At 40.0% G+C, this 20,510-nt stretch overlaps 1 protein-coding gene across 1 annotated transcript; it reads right to left on the bottom strand.

The window, feature by feature from the left end:
- Nucleotides 1–8,929: 8,929 nt before the first annotated feature.
- On the bottom strand, nucleotides 8,930–18,256 carry pkdccb (protein kinase domain containing, cytoplasmic b). Its single transcript, XM_031279165.2, has 7 exons — nucleotides 17,639–18,256; nucleotides 16,750–16,881; nucleotides 14,491–14,762; nucleotides 14,071–14,150; nucleotides 13,663–13,770; nucleotides 10,247–10,423; nucleotides 8,930–9,914 (listed from the first exon to the last, which is right to left on the bottom strand). The coding sequence occupies exons 1-7, from the start codon at nucleotides 18,254–18,256 to the stop codon at nucleotides 9,808–9,810; spliced, it is 1,494 nt and encodes a 497-aa protein (XP_031135025.1). The 3' UTR covers nucleotides 8,930–9,807.
- Nucleotides 18,257–20,510: the final 2,254 nt, after the last annotated feature.

The raw sequence follows: 20,510 nt of genomic DNA, 5'->3' as shown, positions 1-20,510 counted from the left end.
TGCAATTCTGACAGATACACTTAATCTCAATGGTCTGTTTTATTTCTAATAAATAGGCCAGATGTCATGTTTCCGAGTAGTTGCATTTGCTGCCAATTTCTACTAAACACAGACGGACAGGCAGGGGAATTAAAGATTGCAGCAAGCTTCGTATTTCCTTCTAAAGTCTTTTTCATAATGGAGGAGACAAAGAACGGTGCTTGCCAGGCACGTCATAATGCTGTACAGATTACTTGCCCACTTGAGCGCACAAATGTTCTTCAGAACATACTTAACGCTGTGCAGCTTTGTTCGTCGTCGTCAACCTTTCCAAACCCTCATTCATGTATTACTGCTCAGCTTACTCAGCTGACCCTTTGTCACTTGACTGGGAGGATTATCACGAGGGAGAGGTCCAACATGTGACTGAGTGGGGTCAGATGGTAGACTTGTCCAGCAGGACAAGTGTCAGAGGTTAGGATTTAGTGCCAGTGACAAGGGTTATCTTGTGATTTTGAGAGAACACAGGGGATGAGATGTTGGAGGGTTTCTTGCTCTTTTATCTATCCTCCAGACCTGTCAGTTACCCCCTCCCTACTAAACACAGCACCCCAGCCTTAACACCAGGGCCAGCTTTGATGTTTGATCTGCAGCTCTTGTTTGCAGAAGTGCTTGGAGGCCCTTTTGCAAACGTAACCTAAACCTTCACCCCATAAAGACCTCTTGACCTCTCTCGCTCTGGCAAACAGAAAGTGGACCGTCTACCACTCTGACTGTTTTTAGTTAATGATCGCATGCAATTACTTTGGCTGAGGTAATATACCCCAGAGTGTCCAAAATGTTGCCCAAATAATGCTTAATTAGATTGTAAAGTTGTTTAATATGGGATTTCAGGACGTGTCTTTAGGACTGCACACAAGAAACCAGGTTATTGGGAGAAGTAAGGCCGAAGCAAGACATTTGAGAACATATGGCTATTGCAATAACCTGGTTACTGTAAAAGCTGCGTTCACTAACAGAGATTTTACCTATATCCAGTAGGCTTATTACTGCAGTACAACAGTCTTGGAATTGCAAAAATTGGGTATGACTGGTGCTGGAGTGGGGGTGGATGAGGGGCACAATTTGATGTGAATATCATCATGGTTTACATTTCTGACACAAGAAAATATTGTGAATTTAGTTTTTGTCAGTATTCAACTAAAGATTAACATTTTAAATGTGACTTTTGGAGGGCATTTAAATTAAAGCACCTTAATACAACTGGTACCAAACCCAACAGCACAGAATCATGTCATCAGCATATTAATGAATATTGCTAACATGCAGCAATAAGACAATACTCTATATAAAGACAGAAGAAATTGGGCCTAATATGGATCCCTGTGGAACATATTTGGCAATGTAATTTACACACTTTGATCTGTACCTGTGTGTTAGAACATTACAGTACATTTGTCAAAAGTAAGTAAGTCTATTTAGCAGTTGTTCATGGTCAACTTCCAATGGTCAATTGCCTTTGATAAATCAAAAAAGGGGTGGGGTTTCACAATGCTACCTATTAACTAGAGCAGAAGTAACATCAAAGTGGTAGCAATAATTGCACTGTGATTTGTGCAGAAACCAGATGGATAGTGACATTTGTAATTTCCTTCAAAGTAAGTGTGGTGTGTTTTCCATGTGGCGCTGATCCCTCTCTGTGTACAAAGTCTCCAAAGTCTGCTCAGTTTAACTAGTTACAACTTTACTATAAAATGCTGCATAAATGTTCATGCAAATTCAAAAACTAATATTTTTTTTAAATACATTTGTTGTTATATCAACATATGTTTTTCTTTCTCTCCCCTCCCCTGTGTCAGTCCCTCTCAACAAGTTGCTACCACTTTCTTTAGTTAACATCCGCTTAGCAGCCTTTATTTTCAAAAGGGAGATATGTGGTACTTACATCACCTGTAAGCTAATTACTGTCTCTTCATCCTGTCTCCTTTACTCTATCTACAACAGTACATTAGATGTGGTTAATATTAGTTGTTATCTACTTACATGTTGTTAACATTCTGTGTTGTGCATTCTTAATTATTTTATATGTTATTACTTAATTTTATTTATTAATAGAAACATTATTTCATCACACTATTTTGTTTGGGTTTTTTATCTGCAGGTACATTTTTGCATTGCACAGACCCAAAGCTTTTCATATGCACCAGCAGTTAGATATGAATGGTGTAATGTTGAATCTTGGTTTGTCAACACATTGTGCACCAACAGATGTTATGTTCGTGTTGGTGTGTATAGTGCTGCCTAATCAGTACTCTATGGTTTTAGTCTTAAAAGCTCTGAAAATAGTATTTTAAAACTCAGTTAAAAATCACTGATAATACTAATACATTTAAGGACACTACAGTTTAAGATTACATTTTTATAGATTTCATAGATTATCTTTACCCGTATTTTAGCAAATTCAAATTTGATAAATTGTTTGAAAGGTGACAATTTAATTGATAATAATACTTAACCAGTTAAGATAACTAATCAGTGGGCACTCCATATCTTCCATATAAGGCTAGTTTAGCTGCAGCTTAATGTTTAAGACCTGCGGTTTAAGTTTAAACCTGTGTTGTTTGGACCGCCGTACTTCAAACAACAGTGATTTACTATTAGATAAAAATAGAATGTGTGTGTATATATCAAAATATATATTTTTGAGTTTGGACCACTACAGGTGATGGCCATAAGGGAGATTAATTAATATGAATGAAAATGCCTCTAGCCTACTTTAACGGGTCTATGTTAATGATCCTCCTACGGCAGCAGCAGTTGTGTATGCAGGTACTAATGAACTCTTAATAGCGTTAAATCTAACAGCCTCCGAATGATTCCACTAACTGTTTTATGGCTGTGTGGGCAGAACCCTAATTGGGGACTTGTGGCAAAGAGCTCTCTTCACAGCTCTCCACAGGTTTAACAACCTGCACAATGCAACCCAAGCTGCACTTTATTGTGCCAAAGAAGAGAGAATTCAATTATAGTTGGTTACTTGGTTAATTTGTATTTCCCTGTCATGCCTTATATTTAGGCCCATTCCACATGGAGTTACAAGACATTGCTGTATACTGTATCAGAATTTTAAAAAATACAGGCAGACATATGGTAACACAATGTCAAAAGAAAGACATCAATCCTACACATACTAAACATATTTGAATAAATTGTGCGCCAAGTAGCAGAATTAATAAATAAAGTGCTTTTCTTGATTGTGATAAAGGCCTTTCTTACTCATCTCTCAGGCTTATATCTGCATAGCTTTCACAAGAGAAATGTAAAAAAGCCAGTGGGGAAAGTTTATAAATTAACTAGATTAATGTGAGAAGAATGTTTGTTAATTGTGTGTAAAATGAAAAGGTCAAATGTTATGTGCAAAATAAGGGCTACATTGTTTGTGTGTTTGAAGAAATCGGATAACCTTATCAAATTAAAAGTCATGCATGCAATTGTGTATAATTGTGTGACTCAGAGGGGGATCGTGGTGTATTTCCAGTAGAGGATTAACTGTAAAGAAGGAAGTCTTCCTCTGGCTTTGGGCAGTAGTTCCCCCGCTGAGAAATGGCCGAGGTGTGACGGAGGGGATTCCAGAGCACACAACAAAAGGCAGGCACTTTGATTTGAACAGCAGTTTTTGTCAGCAACACACACACACACACACACACACACACACACACACACACACACACACACACACACACACACACACACACACACACACACACCACAGTTCCTGATCCTCAGCAGCCCTGCCCTCAGGTCTCAAAAGTCGGGGGAGCATTTGTGGGCTGTGCCTTGGAAAGAAGAACGGAGCAGTGGAAGATTGGCAGGAGGAAGACACTGATGGAGGGTTGAAGCTATGTATGGAGTGGAACAATTTAACAACAGCAGCAAAGGCCTAAATTAATAGTAAAACTGTGGAGGTTTTGGCCTGAAGCAGCGTTTCCAACAGAGAGGGGAGGGCAGCGGCAGCAACAGCGGAGGATGGGTGGGGTGAAAGGAGTTTCCAGAGACTCTGTATGATGGATGGACTGGTGAGGAGAGGTGGGGGGAGAGGGGGAGGTACAAAAAAAAATGACCCAGACTACTGCTGATGTAGTGGGAGGGAGAACATGTGGGGATCTCATAACCAAAAAAAGGGTTTTGCAATACCACCAAAGTAAGGCTACCCAAACACAGACATTCAGTGGAGGGAAAACACTGAAATAAATAAATAATGTTTAAAAGCTGGCTCTGAATCTGTTATTTATTTATATAAATGCTCCATTTTGAGGCAAATTGTAAAGCACTGCAGTAATCAGTTTCACTATATGCAAGGAAACTGGATACAACGTTGAGCTCTTACACCTTTCAAGATGCCTCTGTGGCTTTAGTGGTAGGCATAAACCTTTTGACTGGGGTTAACTTCAGGGCTTTTAAAACATGATCCAGCCACCCCCCCCCCCCCCCCCCCAACACAGACAGGCAGAAATGAAAACCTCTCCTCACACACACACACCTACTTGCTCTCTCTCCTTTAGGGCCTGCTAAAGCCATTATGGCTCTAAAAAGATTGTATCAGCTCCAGGCAGACAGGCGAATAGTTAGTTAAGACAGTTGGATATACAGACAGCGACCTGCAAACTAAGAAGCCTCTGTGCTTGGGACAGGCCGGCTAAATGTCTGGCTACTCTTCAGAGGCTCTCAGGTGTGACCGGCCGGTCTCCTGTGTACCGTAGCCAAGGCGGCAGACAGGCACAGAGGTGTTCTGTGAGCCTGGAGTCAAATGAATATCTGCTCTATCTCTCCCGTCACAGGCTGCATACGCTCCTGTGAGCAACTCAAACACAAGCCAGATCTTCTTTCCTGCAGAACTATGCAGGCTTTCACTGAGTTAATGCATATTTTTAGGCTGAGCCAAGGTCAGACATTCTGCCAAAGACCTGCCTGACACGTAATTTCTCCCAGCAGCTGCGGTTTCTTACATTTGATGACTAACTTTGCATTTGAATCAAAGACTTTAGCCCAGACCACAAATGCATTGCAGCAGGATTTTAAGAGAGGATGATGGAGGCTTTGGTTCTTAGCTTACTCACACATGACTTTCTCACTGCACTAACACTGTTACATTGGTGGAGCCTGAACCCTACAGAAGAGGCCCTAATGTCCCTCTCGCTGCACTTGCACACACACACGCACACACGCACACACACACACACACACACACACACACACACACACACACACACACACACACACACACACACACACACACACACACACACACACACTAACACATGTGCACAACTCTTCCCTGAAATTGCTGATGGCTTGTTTTCATGAACATATATTATTTCCAGATGGAGGTCATGAATAAAACCCGACGGAAACAAGTCGGGTGAAACTGGAAACTTAAAAAAACTAAAATAGAGGGGTATGGAGCTGAGTAAAAAAAACAAACTGTCTCCTCCCCCGCTCATTCCTTCGACCTTTAAAAAAAAAAGACCAACTTTTCAATTACATGGTGAAAAACAGAGGAACAGTACCACACATTACCATACGTTTCACCACGATGCAAATATAAAAACATTTCTAGACAAAAAAATAACTTTCATAAGAAAACAAACACAAAAGGGCTCAGAGAAGCTCAGCCTTCAAACCTCCACACATATTTCCAGCTAAATAAACAAATTCTGAGGGAAGAAAGGGAATACTTTCAGACTCAACTGAGAATACAAAAACTATGCTGTGAAGACCTCCTCTGGAAAAACCGCGGATTCTGATGCCGTGATGCTGATTCACCAACCCTAGGCTCTCAAACAAACCTGAACATGAAAATAGACATGCTGTTGTGCTGTGAATATACACTGAATCCAACTGAATAACCTAATGAATCCATAACCACTCTGCATTTGTTTCAAAACATTTGAGCATTAAACATGTGCAAGCTATGGACAATGCCAGAACATCCATTATCTCTGTCAAAAGGAGTGCCAAGACAAACCAGTCAGACGCCAGACATTTTCTTCTCTGAGTTGACGTGGAGGAGGATGAGAAGCAGCTGTATAAATAAATTAAAGCTTATCACTGGGAGATGTGTGTGCTCTGTATTATCAGTCTGGAGACCTTACTTGTGAATAAATGCTTTAAAAGTTACGCTGTGTGACCAGTTAATAAGTCAAGGACTCATCTATCAGCTAGCTACTTTTGACTGTTGAGTTCTAACTTGTGTAGCTAATGGAGAAACAAGCTTATTTGCTTACCAAAAGTTGAGAAGATTGACACCAATGTCATGTCTGTAAGGGAGAGATGAAGCTTTCACCAGCAGCCGGTTAGCTTAGCTTAGCACAAAGACTGAAAACAGGGGGGAACAGCTAGCCTGGCTCAAACAAACTCCATCTACCAGCACCTCTAAAACTCACTGAATAACATGCTAAATATCTTGTTTGTCTAATCTGTACAAAAAACAAAACGACAATTTGCCATTTAAGTGCCACACTAATTCTTGGCAGTTTCCAGTGACTTCTTTTTAAAATAGCATTACCTTTGGACAGAGCCAGGCTAGTTCTTTCCCTGTTTCCAGTCTGTATGCTAGGTTAAAATAGCTGGCTGCTATACTGTATAGCTGTGAATTTACCAGACATGATAGGTGGTATCAATGTTCTCATCTAACGCTAGATAAATTTTTTTAAGCGTTTTTCCCAAAACTATGTTTTATTAACTGTCCCTTTTTGATTGTAACAGTCAATTACTTAACTATGGATCCTTTCTTAGAGAGAAGGCGTTCCCGATAAGAATACAGCTCAATTTTTAAATCTATACCTAATGGTGTGTTAGAATTAATGAAAAGTTATAAAAAAAAACAAAATGAGGTTCCTAGATCTACATATACTCTTTATATAAATGGTATTGGTATTATGAGCAGCAAATGTACCAATAAGCACATTAGAAAATGCTTTCTAATTTTAAAGAAAATTACACCTCGTGGAAAAGAATTCTGGAATTCTCATTTTACTGATATTAAATGGCATAGGGAAAGGCTTGTTCCTTTTAGATATTGTATCACATACAAAGTTGTTGATACAACAACAAATGTACTTTTTGTAAGACAGAACAAGAATCTTTAACTCATCTTTTTTTATGGTTGCTCATTCTGTAATACATTCTGGAAAGACTTTAACAATTGCAAAGTATCTAAAACAACACATACAATCACAGTTGAAGGGAAAAATGTTATCACCTACTTCAAATGTAAAGATAGGAACTTGTGTAATATTGTAAATCTTGTTTTTATTTTATTAGGTAAGTTCCATATTCACAAAGCTAAATTCTCTAAATCAATCCCATATTTTAAACTATTCTTAATTGAAATTGATATTGTACTTTGAGTCTCTTAAATTGGTAACAAATAAGAAAGGCATTTCAATAACTACTACCTACTCATAATTATTAAATTAAGAACACTTGCTGTCACCACGTTTAGTGAAGATTGTAAGTCTGTCACCTTTTCATTCATTTATTTTTTGTTTAAATTATTTTCCTATTTATTTTACTTTATAATATGTCATATACGTACATGTCAATGTATGTTTAAGAACTGAGATGACTGACTGTTTGTAAATTGAATTTTAAATAAAAAAATGTTTTAACTGTCAAAAACTAAACCAACTATTGTGCTAAGCTAAGCTAATCAGCTGTTTGTCGTAGCTTCATCTTTACCATACAGGCATGAGATTGCTATCAATATTCTCATCTAATTCTCTGCAAGAAAGCAAATATGCGTTAATTCCCAAACTATTCCTTTAACAAATCCAATGTTGATTTTTGTGCCTATCGGCAGTTCTTTCACTGAGGTTTTAAGTCCATTTACTGTAGCACACATAAAACACACACATCTTGTGGGGGATTATTTCCCCACCATCCAACCAGTCCTTCTAGCAAGTCCTGCTGTGTTGGTCCAGTGAGTTGGTTTGTTCTTATCTAATCTGACTCAGACTTCTTATCTCCACAATCATAGTCTAATCAGCCAGCTTTGTCCAGACAACAAGGGGCCAACATGAGGCAAAGAGGACCCTGAGGCCTCCCCTGGGTCCCAGCCATATAAGTGTTATTTGTAGACAGGATGTGCCCTTTCATGTCAGTAGTAGTTTTATGGCTAAATTGCAAAGGAGTCACCTCATTCAAAGATATTTGGAGTTTTTTGTTTTCTGATAAATTCTTTTGCATTATTTTGTATTTCTCAATATGATTTCCCCCTTTTTTAAACAGCAACAGGAAATATGTGAAGGGTGGGGGATGACATATTACAAAAGTCTCTGGCTCATATCAGGACATCACTGGTATTTGGTCTGCTCTTTCTTTCCCAACAGACTCTGTGGCTGCTACATGTCCTGACTTTACAAAATCTTCATCCTGCCACCCTGCAGTCCTGCCCTTATCTCAACCTCACCCGGCCCCTGCTGTCAGACACAGATGGCAAGCCCATTGGTGTGCAAACCGCAGATTGAGCACCGATTGTCCTGATGACTGCCTTTGTCTTACAGTAATGCCCCCTCTCTCACCATAAGAAAGGGCTGGTAAGTAAGCTAATTTACATGTATTAATTAAGGCTCATAATGAGCTCAGCAGGACAGGGCATTTGAATGCATTCCTCTGGTATTGTGCAAACTCTGCGGAGCACCGTAGGTTTGCGGTCTCACCCATTCAGATGGCCTACAGATTGTAGATATGGGGACACACAAGCAGATAAAGGATTTAAAACACACAAAACCAGGTCAGCATACACGTGCAAGTTTCACCACACACACACACACACACACACACACACACACACACACACACACACACACACACACACACACACACACACAGACACACACACACACACACACACAGTTAATATAATGAAAATGACCACAACAGCAAAAACTAGAAACAATACATTTATAATTACAAAAGTGTAAAACTGTACAATTACAATAAGTGAAGTATAAAAAAAACACTGAAGTGAATAATTTTTCATTGAAAATAAAAGTTTCACCCACAAGGTGCACGTAAGCTATAATGCACAATCATGTAAGAACAATTACATTTCATTTGATCATATAAATATTTATGAGCTAAGCAATATAAACTAAGTTTACAAAAGTATGTAGAAACAGACTTCTCTGGAATGGTTTTAATCATCTTTGCTCTTTGTTGATGTGGAAATGCTTACATGGTTGTTGCCATCTCATACCACAGCACAGCTAAGCCAGAGAACCATGAAAAAACAGCCGCAACCTCAGCGCATTACCATCAAAGTGTATTTGTATAAGAGCTTGTTTTCTTTTCTCGTCCTCAGGCTTCAAATGCTGAGCTGCAGCGGCTGTTCTTATTACCTCTTTGGCTTAAAAATCCTACTTTGGGGACCCGGCCTCACAACAAAAGCCAACACACATGGCAAATAAAGACAAGGTAGAAAAAAAAAAACATGTCGGGGGCACAAGGCTCTCCCTCCTTAATTGTACCTGAAGGGAAATCCCTTTAAATAGTAGTTGGCAGAGGCAGTGAGCTGGCAGGCAGATCAAACAGTCACTGAGCAGAAGCCCTATAAATACATCACATTCACTTGCTTCACTTCAAACGCCTCCTCAGCCCGGCCTCTACGCTCCTCCTGCAAATCCACAGAGCCGAGCAGCGTTCAACATGTTCATGAGGAGGGCGCAGTTCTCATCGTAAGCGCAACATTTTTGTGTGATTTTTCTCATCCCACTTTGTAACAACTCCATATCGAGTGAAACAGGATTGTTCTGTTTGGTCCTTGTGTCATACTGTGGAAGTTTCAGGAGCTTTGGTTTTCTTCACATACACCTCTGATATCCCATCGGGCACCAGATGACTGAAGCTGCTCCTAAAAGAGGCCAGGAGGCGACCTGCACAGCATGAAAAAAAAGAGGCATGTTAAACACATCTGCAACATCAATAAAGTAACAAGTCTTGACTTGATTTCCTTAATAACTATATACATTTCAACAAAGCTTCATCAAAAGATTAAAAGAGCAGCAGCTGAGTATGTTTACTCAGCAGTCTTAGTCAGACATGATTTTGTGGGTAATTATACATGCTTATTATAGAGTACTCAAAGTATTTGGCTGATTTAATTGATGTAATGAGTTTTACAGCATAAAATGAGCTGGAAAACATGTATAACATCAGCAATGTGATAAAAAATTTTTTTACAGCGTTCATCTGTGGCTTTACTAACCCGTCCATGTCTTTTGTCCGGTCAGAGTGAAGCTGTTGCATTGAGAATGGGAGTTACAGATGTAAGCTGCTTCTCTGCCGCTGTGGACTGACAGCACACAGCCCTGCTGGCTGTAGGAAGGCCAGCAGCGGTACTCTGTGTTCCCAGAGGTCCCCATACCTCGCATCACAGTGTAATCTAACCACAAAGGAGGAGATGCCACTTCAATACATGAGGCTACTGAAAGATTTTGAAGCATTCTCTGAGGACAAGATGAAAGTTGAATGATCCCTATGGGGAAACGGATACTGTGCTGCATCAAATGAAGAGAATACAGATAAGAAAAGAACAACAAAGAAAACAGGTTAAAAGGTGAAGATACAGCGTCTTTGTCATGCAACTACACAGCTCTTACTGGCTCAAAGGGATTCCTAATATGGCTATGATTGACAGGTTTAAAAAGGTAAAAGATACATTAACTTATGTTCAGCTGTTTTACATCAGTTATAATGTCTAGTGGCCATTTGCTGGCACTAGTAGCACAGAAGGATTTGGTTTGTTGTAAACAAAAAAAGGTTGCGTTTTATCATGATAAAAAATAGTAGTAGTCATTTACATAGACTTGTGTGTCCTGTGGAAATGTACACATATTGCATTTTAGAAAAATAAAATATGTTTTTGGAAACATAGTGACATCTTCAAATACCTTCTTTTGTCTGTCCAAAACCCAAAAGATATTTAATTTACTTTCACAGGTGCGAAACAAAAGCAGAAATCCTCACAACTAAGAAGCTGGAACCACAAAACCTTTGGCATTCTTGCTTGAATAAAGCCAAAGATAAAAGGTAGTTGCACTTTATTTTTTGTTAAACATGTTAATGCTTACCCAAAAACGTCTACGTCTATTATGGTCTTTGTAAAGACTTGACCCCATTTTGAGCTTTTCTCTAATGAGCTGTTGCTTCACACTGAAAAAAAATCACTTCACCTTCCTCCTGCCCAACATTTGTGTTACATTCATCATTATAACATTTTCAGACTTCTTGTGGGTCTGGCGTTATATCATCTGCTACACATTAGCAGACACACACACACACACACACACACACACACACACACACAAAAAGCCTAGTCTGTGAGTCCGTACGGAGGAGGCAGCACACTGTTACAATCTGTTAACCTTCCTAAATGGCAGGAGCTGGTGTGTGTCTCTGTGTGTGTGTGTGTGTGTGTGTGTGTGGGGGTATTGTTAAGAGGAAAAGGACACGAGGATCTGCATTCTGGGTTTGAGCAAAGGGAACAAGTAGAAGGAGTGTTTCGAGGATCCTTCTCAGGGGAAAAAAAATGAGGCCTGTTGGGGAGCGGATGGCAGGCCTCAGCTGTCGAGGAGACAGACATGTATGAATATAAGCTCTTTGTGTTTAAGATTGAGGACAGGAAAACAGCCTTCCTTTCATAAAATAATATAAAGAATTTATTTATGACAGTGCTCAGGACCTAAATTAAATCCACTCTGCCTTTTTGCACACAACTTAATTCATACTTGCAGCAACAGCTGTTTTCAGAAACTATGTCTTTACCAGATTCTGGCCTCTTCCATCCAATCACAAATGATATCAGCTGTGGAAAAGTTACATCCACATTACCAATGACTCTCCATCTGTCAGCAATTTCAAATTAAGCCTTGATGAGTGACTTACTCACACATGCACATACACACTCGTTGTGTTACCATTTGGCTTCTTTTATCAACCTTATTGCATCTTTGGCTGCAATTTTCTTTGCTTTTCTTTTAGGGGAGAGATATTAATTAGCATATAATTAATTAGCATATAAATATTAATTAGATATTAATATGTGTTTTTTAATACACACTTGCACAATCTTTGTTTCTCTCTTCTAGTTGTTTAACATTTTAAATTAACAGTCGAACAATTTGGGAAATGTGCTTATTTGCTTTTTTGGTGGAGAGTTAGACGAGAAGATTAATAGCGGTCATGTTTGTACGCTAACGCCAGCAGCTGGTTAGCTTAGCTTAGAACAAAGACTGGAGACAGGGAAACAGCTAGCTACCTCGCTCTGTCTGTGGTCAAAAAATCCACCTATGACCACCTCTAAAGCTCACCTATTAACACATTATATATTATTTGTTTAAACTGTATAAAATCCAAATTGTAAAAACAACATTTTGCAGTTTTACAGGGGTTATGTTCTGGACTGTATGTTGGTAGCAGTAAATTACTAAAGACTTGTGAACAACCAGCAGAGACTTTAAACAAAGTCTCTTCAACGAACACCATATTATATACCAATAAGTGAGCTTTAAAAAGGTGCTGGTAGGCAGATCTTTAACCTTTGGATAGAGCCAGGCTAGCTGTTACCAGTCTGTATGATAAATTAAGCTAATCGGCTGCTAGCAGTGACGTTAGCTGCCTACCGGACAGATACTTCATGGAATATTAGTGCTCACCATGAGAGTGGTATTAATCTTCTCATGTAACTCTCTGCATCAAAGTGAATACAGTATTTGTATTTGCCAATATGTCAAACTATAAACTAAATATGTTACCAGGCTTTTCCTCCACCCAAAATTCGACCTCCGTTTCAACAAAACCCACAATATGGCGAAATAATCTACACACACACATTTCTTTGGGTCTTATCACACACACTTAGCAGCAGCAGGGTTGACTCATGGCACCTACTTGTTAAGCTAGAACATTCCCTGCTCGTGTCAGCCTTAACGCCCAGGCCTCTTTACCCTGAATCTGTGATTAAATTCACAAAGCCTTGCTATATAAACAGTTCAGCATCTGGGGGGACGGAAAATCTCACCACAGGAACGCAGCCAGTCATTCTGTTATTAATATTTCATAGAGCTGAGAGGAACAAACTGGGGAAGCTGCAGTGGAGTGAGTGGAGACGAGGTTGAAGAGAAATAACGTGAAGGACTTTCAGTGCTTATACTGAAAGAATACAATAGTAGGATGAAAAGTTTGCAAAAAAAGTACTTTATGAAAGGCAAAAGTATGTTAAGAGTTTCTTTTTTTGAGTGAATTCAAAAGTTGGACAAAGGGTTTACATAAAAATCTCTATATGAGTATCCTGAAAGGCTAAACAGAATAACTCTGTTAACTGTGCTTTCTGAGCCGGAGACATGCAGGATTAATCCCACTTTGTTGATCTTGTCCTCTCATTCCAGCTGCCTAATAAACCTGTCAAAACAGCCTGAGCGGGAGAAACACCCCCCCCTTTCATTTTTTTAAAGATACAAAATGAAAACAGAGGTGTAGACTGTCTGAGTTTGCTCTATAAAAGTGTGTGTGTGTGTGGGGGGGGGGAGGCCAAGCATTCTCTACAAGAAGAAAGAAGAAAATGGTCTACAAGAGGGCCCACTGTACTTTATGAAAAGCAGCATTCATTCCACGAGCTCTTACCTCTGATTATTGATGGAGGCAGGTTGTCCAGGTGCAGGCCAGACTTGTAGAGGAGGAGGATGTGTTCAAAGGCCTCCAGCGTTTGATTGATGTCAGCTTTCAACTCCCCTGGACACACACAATGCATTAAAATCTAGTAAAATATCTACAGACATAAAGTCATACTATCCAATAAGGATGATTTGGTTTTCCCTCACTACGTCTCCTGTCTAATCCCAGTCGTGTGATCTCAACAGATAACAAATTGTATTCATTACCTTGTTACATGTCATGAAGCATCATGCCGAGCTCATTAAAAGAAGCACTTTTACAGAGACATGTCATTACACGACTGCAATAATGGAATTATTTACTTTCTAATCTTCAATAGTGAGCATCCTGTCATGTTAAGACGTCTCTCGTCCTCACCTGTGGAGTTCATGATGTGGTCTACCAGGTGGGTGAAGCCGGGCGGGGCCTGGTGAGGCAGCAGGTAGGTGAAAAAATACCTGGGGCCAGGCAAAGACATCTCAGTCAGTCAGACAGAAAGACAGACAAGCCCAGTCACATAGTTCCCACAGAACATGACTTGTCTCACACTGGTGTTAAAACAAATACAGGCCATAAAGCTGTCTGTTTTAAACAGAAAATATTTCTTTTTTTCCACTCAAACTACCAATTTATTTATCACACCTTCTCCATCAAACTGCAAATTTCCAGCTGTATGTCTTTACCATCAACAACATTTCAGGAGTCGACTGCACCTGTATTTAAACAATCATTCATGTAGCTGCTGCTCCATCCATCCATCACATGTCTATCATGTAGTAAAACTGTCACTTCTCTTACCTATAGGCATTGTAAATGTTCCTCTTCTCATTCAAGCCCTCACACACTCCCTGGGTCGAGCAGGGCAGAGTGAAATTTCTGTGTGGAAACTGGAGGGTGCAGTCTGCGTCCATCTGGCATGAGGTCTCCTCGGCAGTGGCGTCGTCCAGGTCTGTGAGCTTCAGCTCACCGGACACGGTGACAAACTGCCGGGGCTGGAAGTCCAGCAGAGTCACGGAGCCCAGAGGAGACTGGGAGAGGAAGTGGAGGAGCCTAACCAGGTCCAGACACACCTGGGATCAGACATGCCAAAACCTGATTAGCTGGACTGATGACAGCTTGTTGAAGTGATTTCATTAATGCTAAACATTCACTGGTTCTAGCTCTCTAATGTGAGGATTTGCTCTTTTTTACTGTTTCATATAATTAAAAATGTAATATTTGCTAGTTTTGTAATGTTGGTCAGACAAAAATAGCATTAAAGTCAATGTCACCTTGGGCTCCGGCAGCTTAAATGAAAAAACAAATTTAATAGATTAAATTAGGATTAGCTGCAACTAATGATTATTTTCAATAATAATTTCGGCCATACAATAAATATAAATAAAATGCCCATCACAATTTCCTAAAGTGCAAGCTGACATTCAGACAGCTTTTTTGTCCGACCAACAGTCCAAAACACCTAAATACTCAGTTTACTACCATAAAAGACAAAGGAAACCAGCAATGTTTGCTCAAAATAAAGACTTAACCCTTGTGTTGTCTTCCCTTCAACCTTGAAAAAAAAACAGGGGTTTTTTTTCGACGTTTTTGACGTCTTTTTTTCACAGTTTGTTTTTACTTTTTCCAACATTTTAAATTTTTAAATTTTTCTTCTACACATTTTTAGCGCTTATTTCTACGTCCCATATTTTCTGATATAAAACAAAAATTTAAAACGGGTCAATCTGGCCTGAAGTCAACACAAGGGTTAAATGATTTGATAGAACAAGTCAGATTAATCAATAAAGAAAATAACTGTTACTTGCAGCCCTAATGTAGCTCACAAATCGGATTTAGTTTTTTGTCATGATTCCCTCCAACTTCCTTCCACTTAAAATAAAAATAAAAACCTTTAATAAAATGTTGGAATAACACAAAATATTCTTTGTGATCAAGCTAAACACTGACTTGTTTTTTTCCTGAATAGGTGACGATTTGGACATGTAATTAAGTTTCATTACAAACCTAAAAATGGTAAAATATTTAAAAAAAACTTCAAAAACTTCAGTCTCGCAAAAACACTGTTATTTGCTTTTAAGACGTTTCATCAGACACATTTGAAAGTAATTTCCTGAGACTGCTTTTATAGTAGTCTTTAAATCCTACAATAAAACAGAAAGAGAAAATAAGTAGGCTACTAAATGCAACATAAAGGCATTAGCCACGCACTGACAGAGCATGAAATGATTCTGTCACACTACAAACATAGTTGCGGTGTTAGGTAATGCTCCGAGTCTCTTGGACGTCACTTGGTGTGGGATTGAAGCACTGTAATAACAGGGCTGGGTGAAACCGTACACCCCCGGATTACTGTAGCCTGCGCAGATGCACCGTAGCTGAAAGGGGCCGAGCAGCTCCAGGGGGGTATTATGAACGACTATTTGGGTGATGCAGCAAAATGAGGCCCATAGCTGACATGATACTTGCAGCTCGTGATGTTACTTTTGCTAATCCAAAAACAAAGCATGCATGCTCTGACATTTTGTTTTCTCTTTCACATATTCTTTTTTTCTCTTTCAAACACATCCATGCGCAAAAACACACACACACACACACACACACACACATAATACACACATGCTTGGATCCCGGAAGTGTAAATTCAGCCTCTGTTGACTCCCACTATGAACATACCTGTGATGGGGGTTGACTAAAACTGTGTGTGTGTGTGTGTGTGTGTGTGTGTGTGTGTGTGTGTGTGTGTGTGTGTGTGTGTGTGTGTGTGTGTGTGTGTGTGATGACATGACATTCCTAGCCTGCAGTGGATTAACTCCAGGACCGATCTCCATTCCAACCACGGCCTGATCAAATACACTGAGGGACAGATGTCAGACCTCCAGGAGTTTCAAATGTCTGCCTCCCTCATCTTTCAACCTTTCGTCTCTCCTGCCAAGAGGAACGAGGGCTTGTACATGCATAACGTGCAAATATATGTGCAAGGTAGACTTTCAGGCCTCCCAGTGTGCAGTGTAGTGAAAAGGATAAATGACAGCTGAAAGTGGGAACTAACATGCTTACCCTGAATCTGTCCTCCCAGGGACTTTGGAGCAGCTGGATCATCTGGAGAGGATTCCCCTGCTCCAGAATGACTGCGACTCTTCCCCCTTCTCCTCCTCTTCCTCCTACATCTCCTGCACAGTGACCTTTGAGCTGTGAAAGTGGGGAATAACTGTGGGTTAGTCACAGGGAAATAGAGCACAAAAAAGATCATTATCCTACCATTTGTTTTTGCATTTTAACTCAGGCTTAAGTGTCTAAAAGTTGTGGGTGAACTGAGAGGACATGATGTTCTCCCAACCGTTCTCTCAGCAGCCCAGACTTGTGACAGTAAAATCACATTAGCTTAGAGAGGGAATGTGCTCTGTACACTTATTAAATTAAATTGATTGAGCTGTTGGACACTCCGCTGTCACACGACTGCTGGAGAAACAAACCCATCCGTTTAATTCAAACTAGTTCTAAATTGGGCTGTAATGGTTTGAGTGAATAAACTCTGTGGGGGCTTCAGATGCAACCGGGGATAGTAGAGGGGACAGAGGCACATTGTCTGCTCTTGCCAAACTGGACCCAGAGGTCAGAAGAGGGTCAGTGAATTTAATTTAATTACATGGAAAGGTCCTGCAGAGCCAGTGAGGCCTTTCACCCAGTTCACTTTGTGTGAGACAAAGGAAAATGTGAGCATGGTTCCATGGATTATGGAAATTCCTAAAAGTATTCCAGCAGTAGCTCCAGTGTTTAAAAGGTAAGCAGTAGCTTCTAATGCACTACATTCCAACTACATTGCATTACAACTATATTGTCTATAATGTTGCTTTGGCATTATCAACCTTAAATATTTTAGTGTATAAAAACTTTATTAAAAGTCTTTAAATGTATCCACCCAAGGCAAACAGAGGAAACACTTTACCTTGATGACGTTTGGATGCCTCAGCCTCTGCAACAGAACTATTTCTTTCTTTAATTTGTAAGAAACGAGCTCACGGCAGCCTCGAGGGTCTTTAAAATCCTCCACACACTTTCCCATGTCTATCCCCTGCTCATTGACGAGTTTTAAGGCCACAGGCTGACCTCCGGCTAGATTCACTTTGACAACCAGTTTGGTGTATCCTGACCCGAGGATCTCCATCGCCTGCATGTCCACCAGAGAGTCACAATCCATTTCATCCATATGCGCTTTTCTGGAGCCATGCGTGATCTCATTCCACAGATTGTAATCCAAAATCGAGTCTAGCGTTTGATCATGTTGGAGAGAATGTCGACTGTACCCGGATAGTCCGTTTTCATCATCATCATGATCAGGTAAAAGCAGTGGAATAATTTCTTTGCGCCTCTCGTTGAGTTGGTAAATCAACGCCCCGCGGAGCGATGCGAACTCCTCCTCATCACCAGCAACAGTTGCATTGGAAAAGTGAGATATCCTCGCTCCAAACTGCTGCACGCTGCTTATCAAGAGTGACACCAGAATAGAAAGAACCACGAAAGCCAGGAGGGCAGCCGCGCGTAAAGAGTTGCCCATCCCGGGCATTTCCTCTCGTGGCACGGCTACTGCAGCTGAAAAGACGCACAGCCGCAGGCTCGGACGACCGCTCAACTCCAAGTGAAAGGACTCCTGACTACACTTTTCTGCAGGAGAAGTGATCAGCCCCTTGTTTTCACATCCCCGGGAACTCCCTCTAGAGGTGTGTCCTGCCCGCTCGTAACTTTACACCCCGCTGAACAACTTCGCAGGAGAGCTCGACCTCATGTTGTCACTCAATCCGCGTGTCAAAGCGCTTTCCGCAGCTGATTTTACAACAGCAATCAGACGCTGCGCCTGTAGTTTATGAAGAAATGCAGTGGCCAAAACACACACACACACACACACACACACACACACACACACACACACACACACACACACACACACACACACACACACACACATACACATACACATACACATACACATACACATACACACACACACAATCCAAAACAGTTTACATATAAACTTAAAAAATATTTAAAAATTTTAAAAAGTATTTTTAATTAATTTAATTCAAAATGCAAGCTAATTAAAGTGTTATAATGATGTTCAACATAAAACATATTACAAAATATTTTTTCGATTATTATTAGAGACAGAGGACTGCTGTCACCTTCACAATCTGTCCAAAAGGTGGCAGCAAAACACCTTTTAGTCTTCACTCATAATCACTCACAGACATTGATTTATTGCTGATCAGAAGCAATATAATAACATATCAGAATTGCACAAGTTCACAGTACACATTAATCTGCCCTTTGTTTCCACACAGTCTTTTTCTATTTCCTGTCGTATCTTTATTTATCCAACTGTGTTCGTTTCACAGATCTTGAGGCAGCACTGAAGCTGTAATGAAGCGTTTCCCTTCGCATCACTACTCACTGGCAGAGATCTGCCACAGGAAATTACCATGGCTGTCACCTCAGTAGCAGCCAGAAGGCAACCCCCCCTCTTTTCAGCTTTGTATTATGTGTGTGTGTGTGTGTGTGTGTGTGTGTGTGTGTGTGTGTGTGTGTGTAGGCTACGTGCCTGTCAGGCTTTGGATACGTGTGTTTTGGGCTGTTTTTTGTTTCTTGTGTGTGCATGTGTGTGCCAGTTAATCAGTGTCTGGAGTCAACAAGGCATTAGCCATGTCAGCTGCAACACAGGCTGTTCATAAAACTCCATGCCAACCACCAACACAGCAGCCATTGTTGAATCTGAGGACAACATTGCTCAAAAACAAACCTGAGCATGAAGATTATAAAGAAAGTCCAAGCTCAAAGGTCCACTTGCTAGCTTTCAGAGCTCTCAGCTGCATCCTTTGAACATGAAGGATAAAGCATTTAAACCCCTCTCCAACATAGATTAGCTTCCCTCTCTTTTCTAGCAGCTCTAAATCAGTCAACCCATTTTACTATGTATGATTCAGTTTTGAACAGCATGACTCACTGAAGCACTAATATGTAAATGAAGCTACATTATTGAGATAAAAATTAAGATATGACACTGTCTCAGCTTCTCATTTCAAACCATTAAATAGGACTTTGATGTCTCCTACAACATTTTCTCACACACTCCTTTTCCCAATCTTTGCCTTTCTTCCAATAAATCATTTCCTTTTTTTCCCAAGGTGACCCCTCAGACATAAGGGCCCAGCGCCATGATTCATATTTATAACCAGAGCCAGACCAGCGGCCGCCTCATTAGCAGGTCTGCTGTGTCACAGTTTCTCCTTTCTTTTGTGCTGGTCTTACTTCTCTTAATAAAAAGCCCAAAGTCATATTCTGTTTTCTTCTCTTCTCTTCTAACTTCTTCTCCTCATTATATAAAAGCTAGAACAATTTCTAAAGACACCAATACCCAATTTCTTTCGTTAAAAGCAGTAAAGCTATTTTTTTGCCACTGGAAATCAGAATCAAACTGATGTGATACATCATTTTGTACAATCCACATCTTAACCAGCTCAAAGCTTGAAAATCATATTTGTATTACATTACATTTCAGAGGGAAATATTGTGCATATCTCACTATGTAATGACTGCAGGTTTATTCACAGGTAAGAATTTTGCATGAAAAAGGTAAAATAAGATGAATAACTAGATTACGCAGTACTACTTTCTAATATGGCATCCTTCATAAAAAGATAATACATCTTATAAATCCGTTATTGGCTTTTAATAAGAACATTTGGGTTAACAACAAATCCCTTTGGTGACCTATTTGGTAATAATGCAGTAATAATGTTAGTAGGCTAATCAATGAATCAATGATA

Source organism: Sander lucioperca, chromosome 18 (assembly GCF_008315115.2).
Source record: "Sander lucioperca isolate FBNREF2018 chromosome 18, SLUC_FBN_1.2, whole genome shotgun sequence".
Taxonomy (NCBI): Eukaryota; Metazoa; Chordata; class Actinopteri; order Perciformes; family Percidae; genus Sander; species Sander lucioperca.
Note: the sequence above shows the minus strand (reverse complement) of the source record. Positions and strands in the feature narration are given on the sequence as shown.

Bases quoted from the DNA above. Each gene is read 5' to 3' on its own strand.
- pkdccb (XM_031279165.2), bottom strand. From the start codon at position 18,256: ATGCCCGGGATGGGCAACTCTTTACGCGCGGCTGCCCTCCTGGCTTTC. The intron at 16,882-17,638 runs GTAAAGTGTTTC...CCACTTTCACAG, and splicing joins GGCATCCAAACGTCATCAAG to CTCAAAGGTCACTGTGCAGG. The intron at 14,763-16,749 runs GTAAGCATGTTA...GTCTGATCCCAG, and splicing joins CCTGGGAGGACAGATTCAGG to GTGTGTCTGGACCTGGTTAG.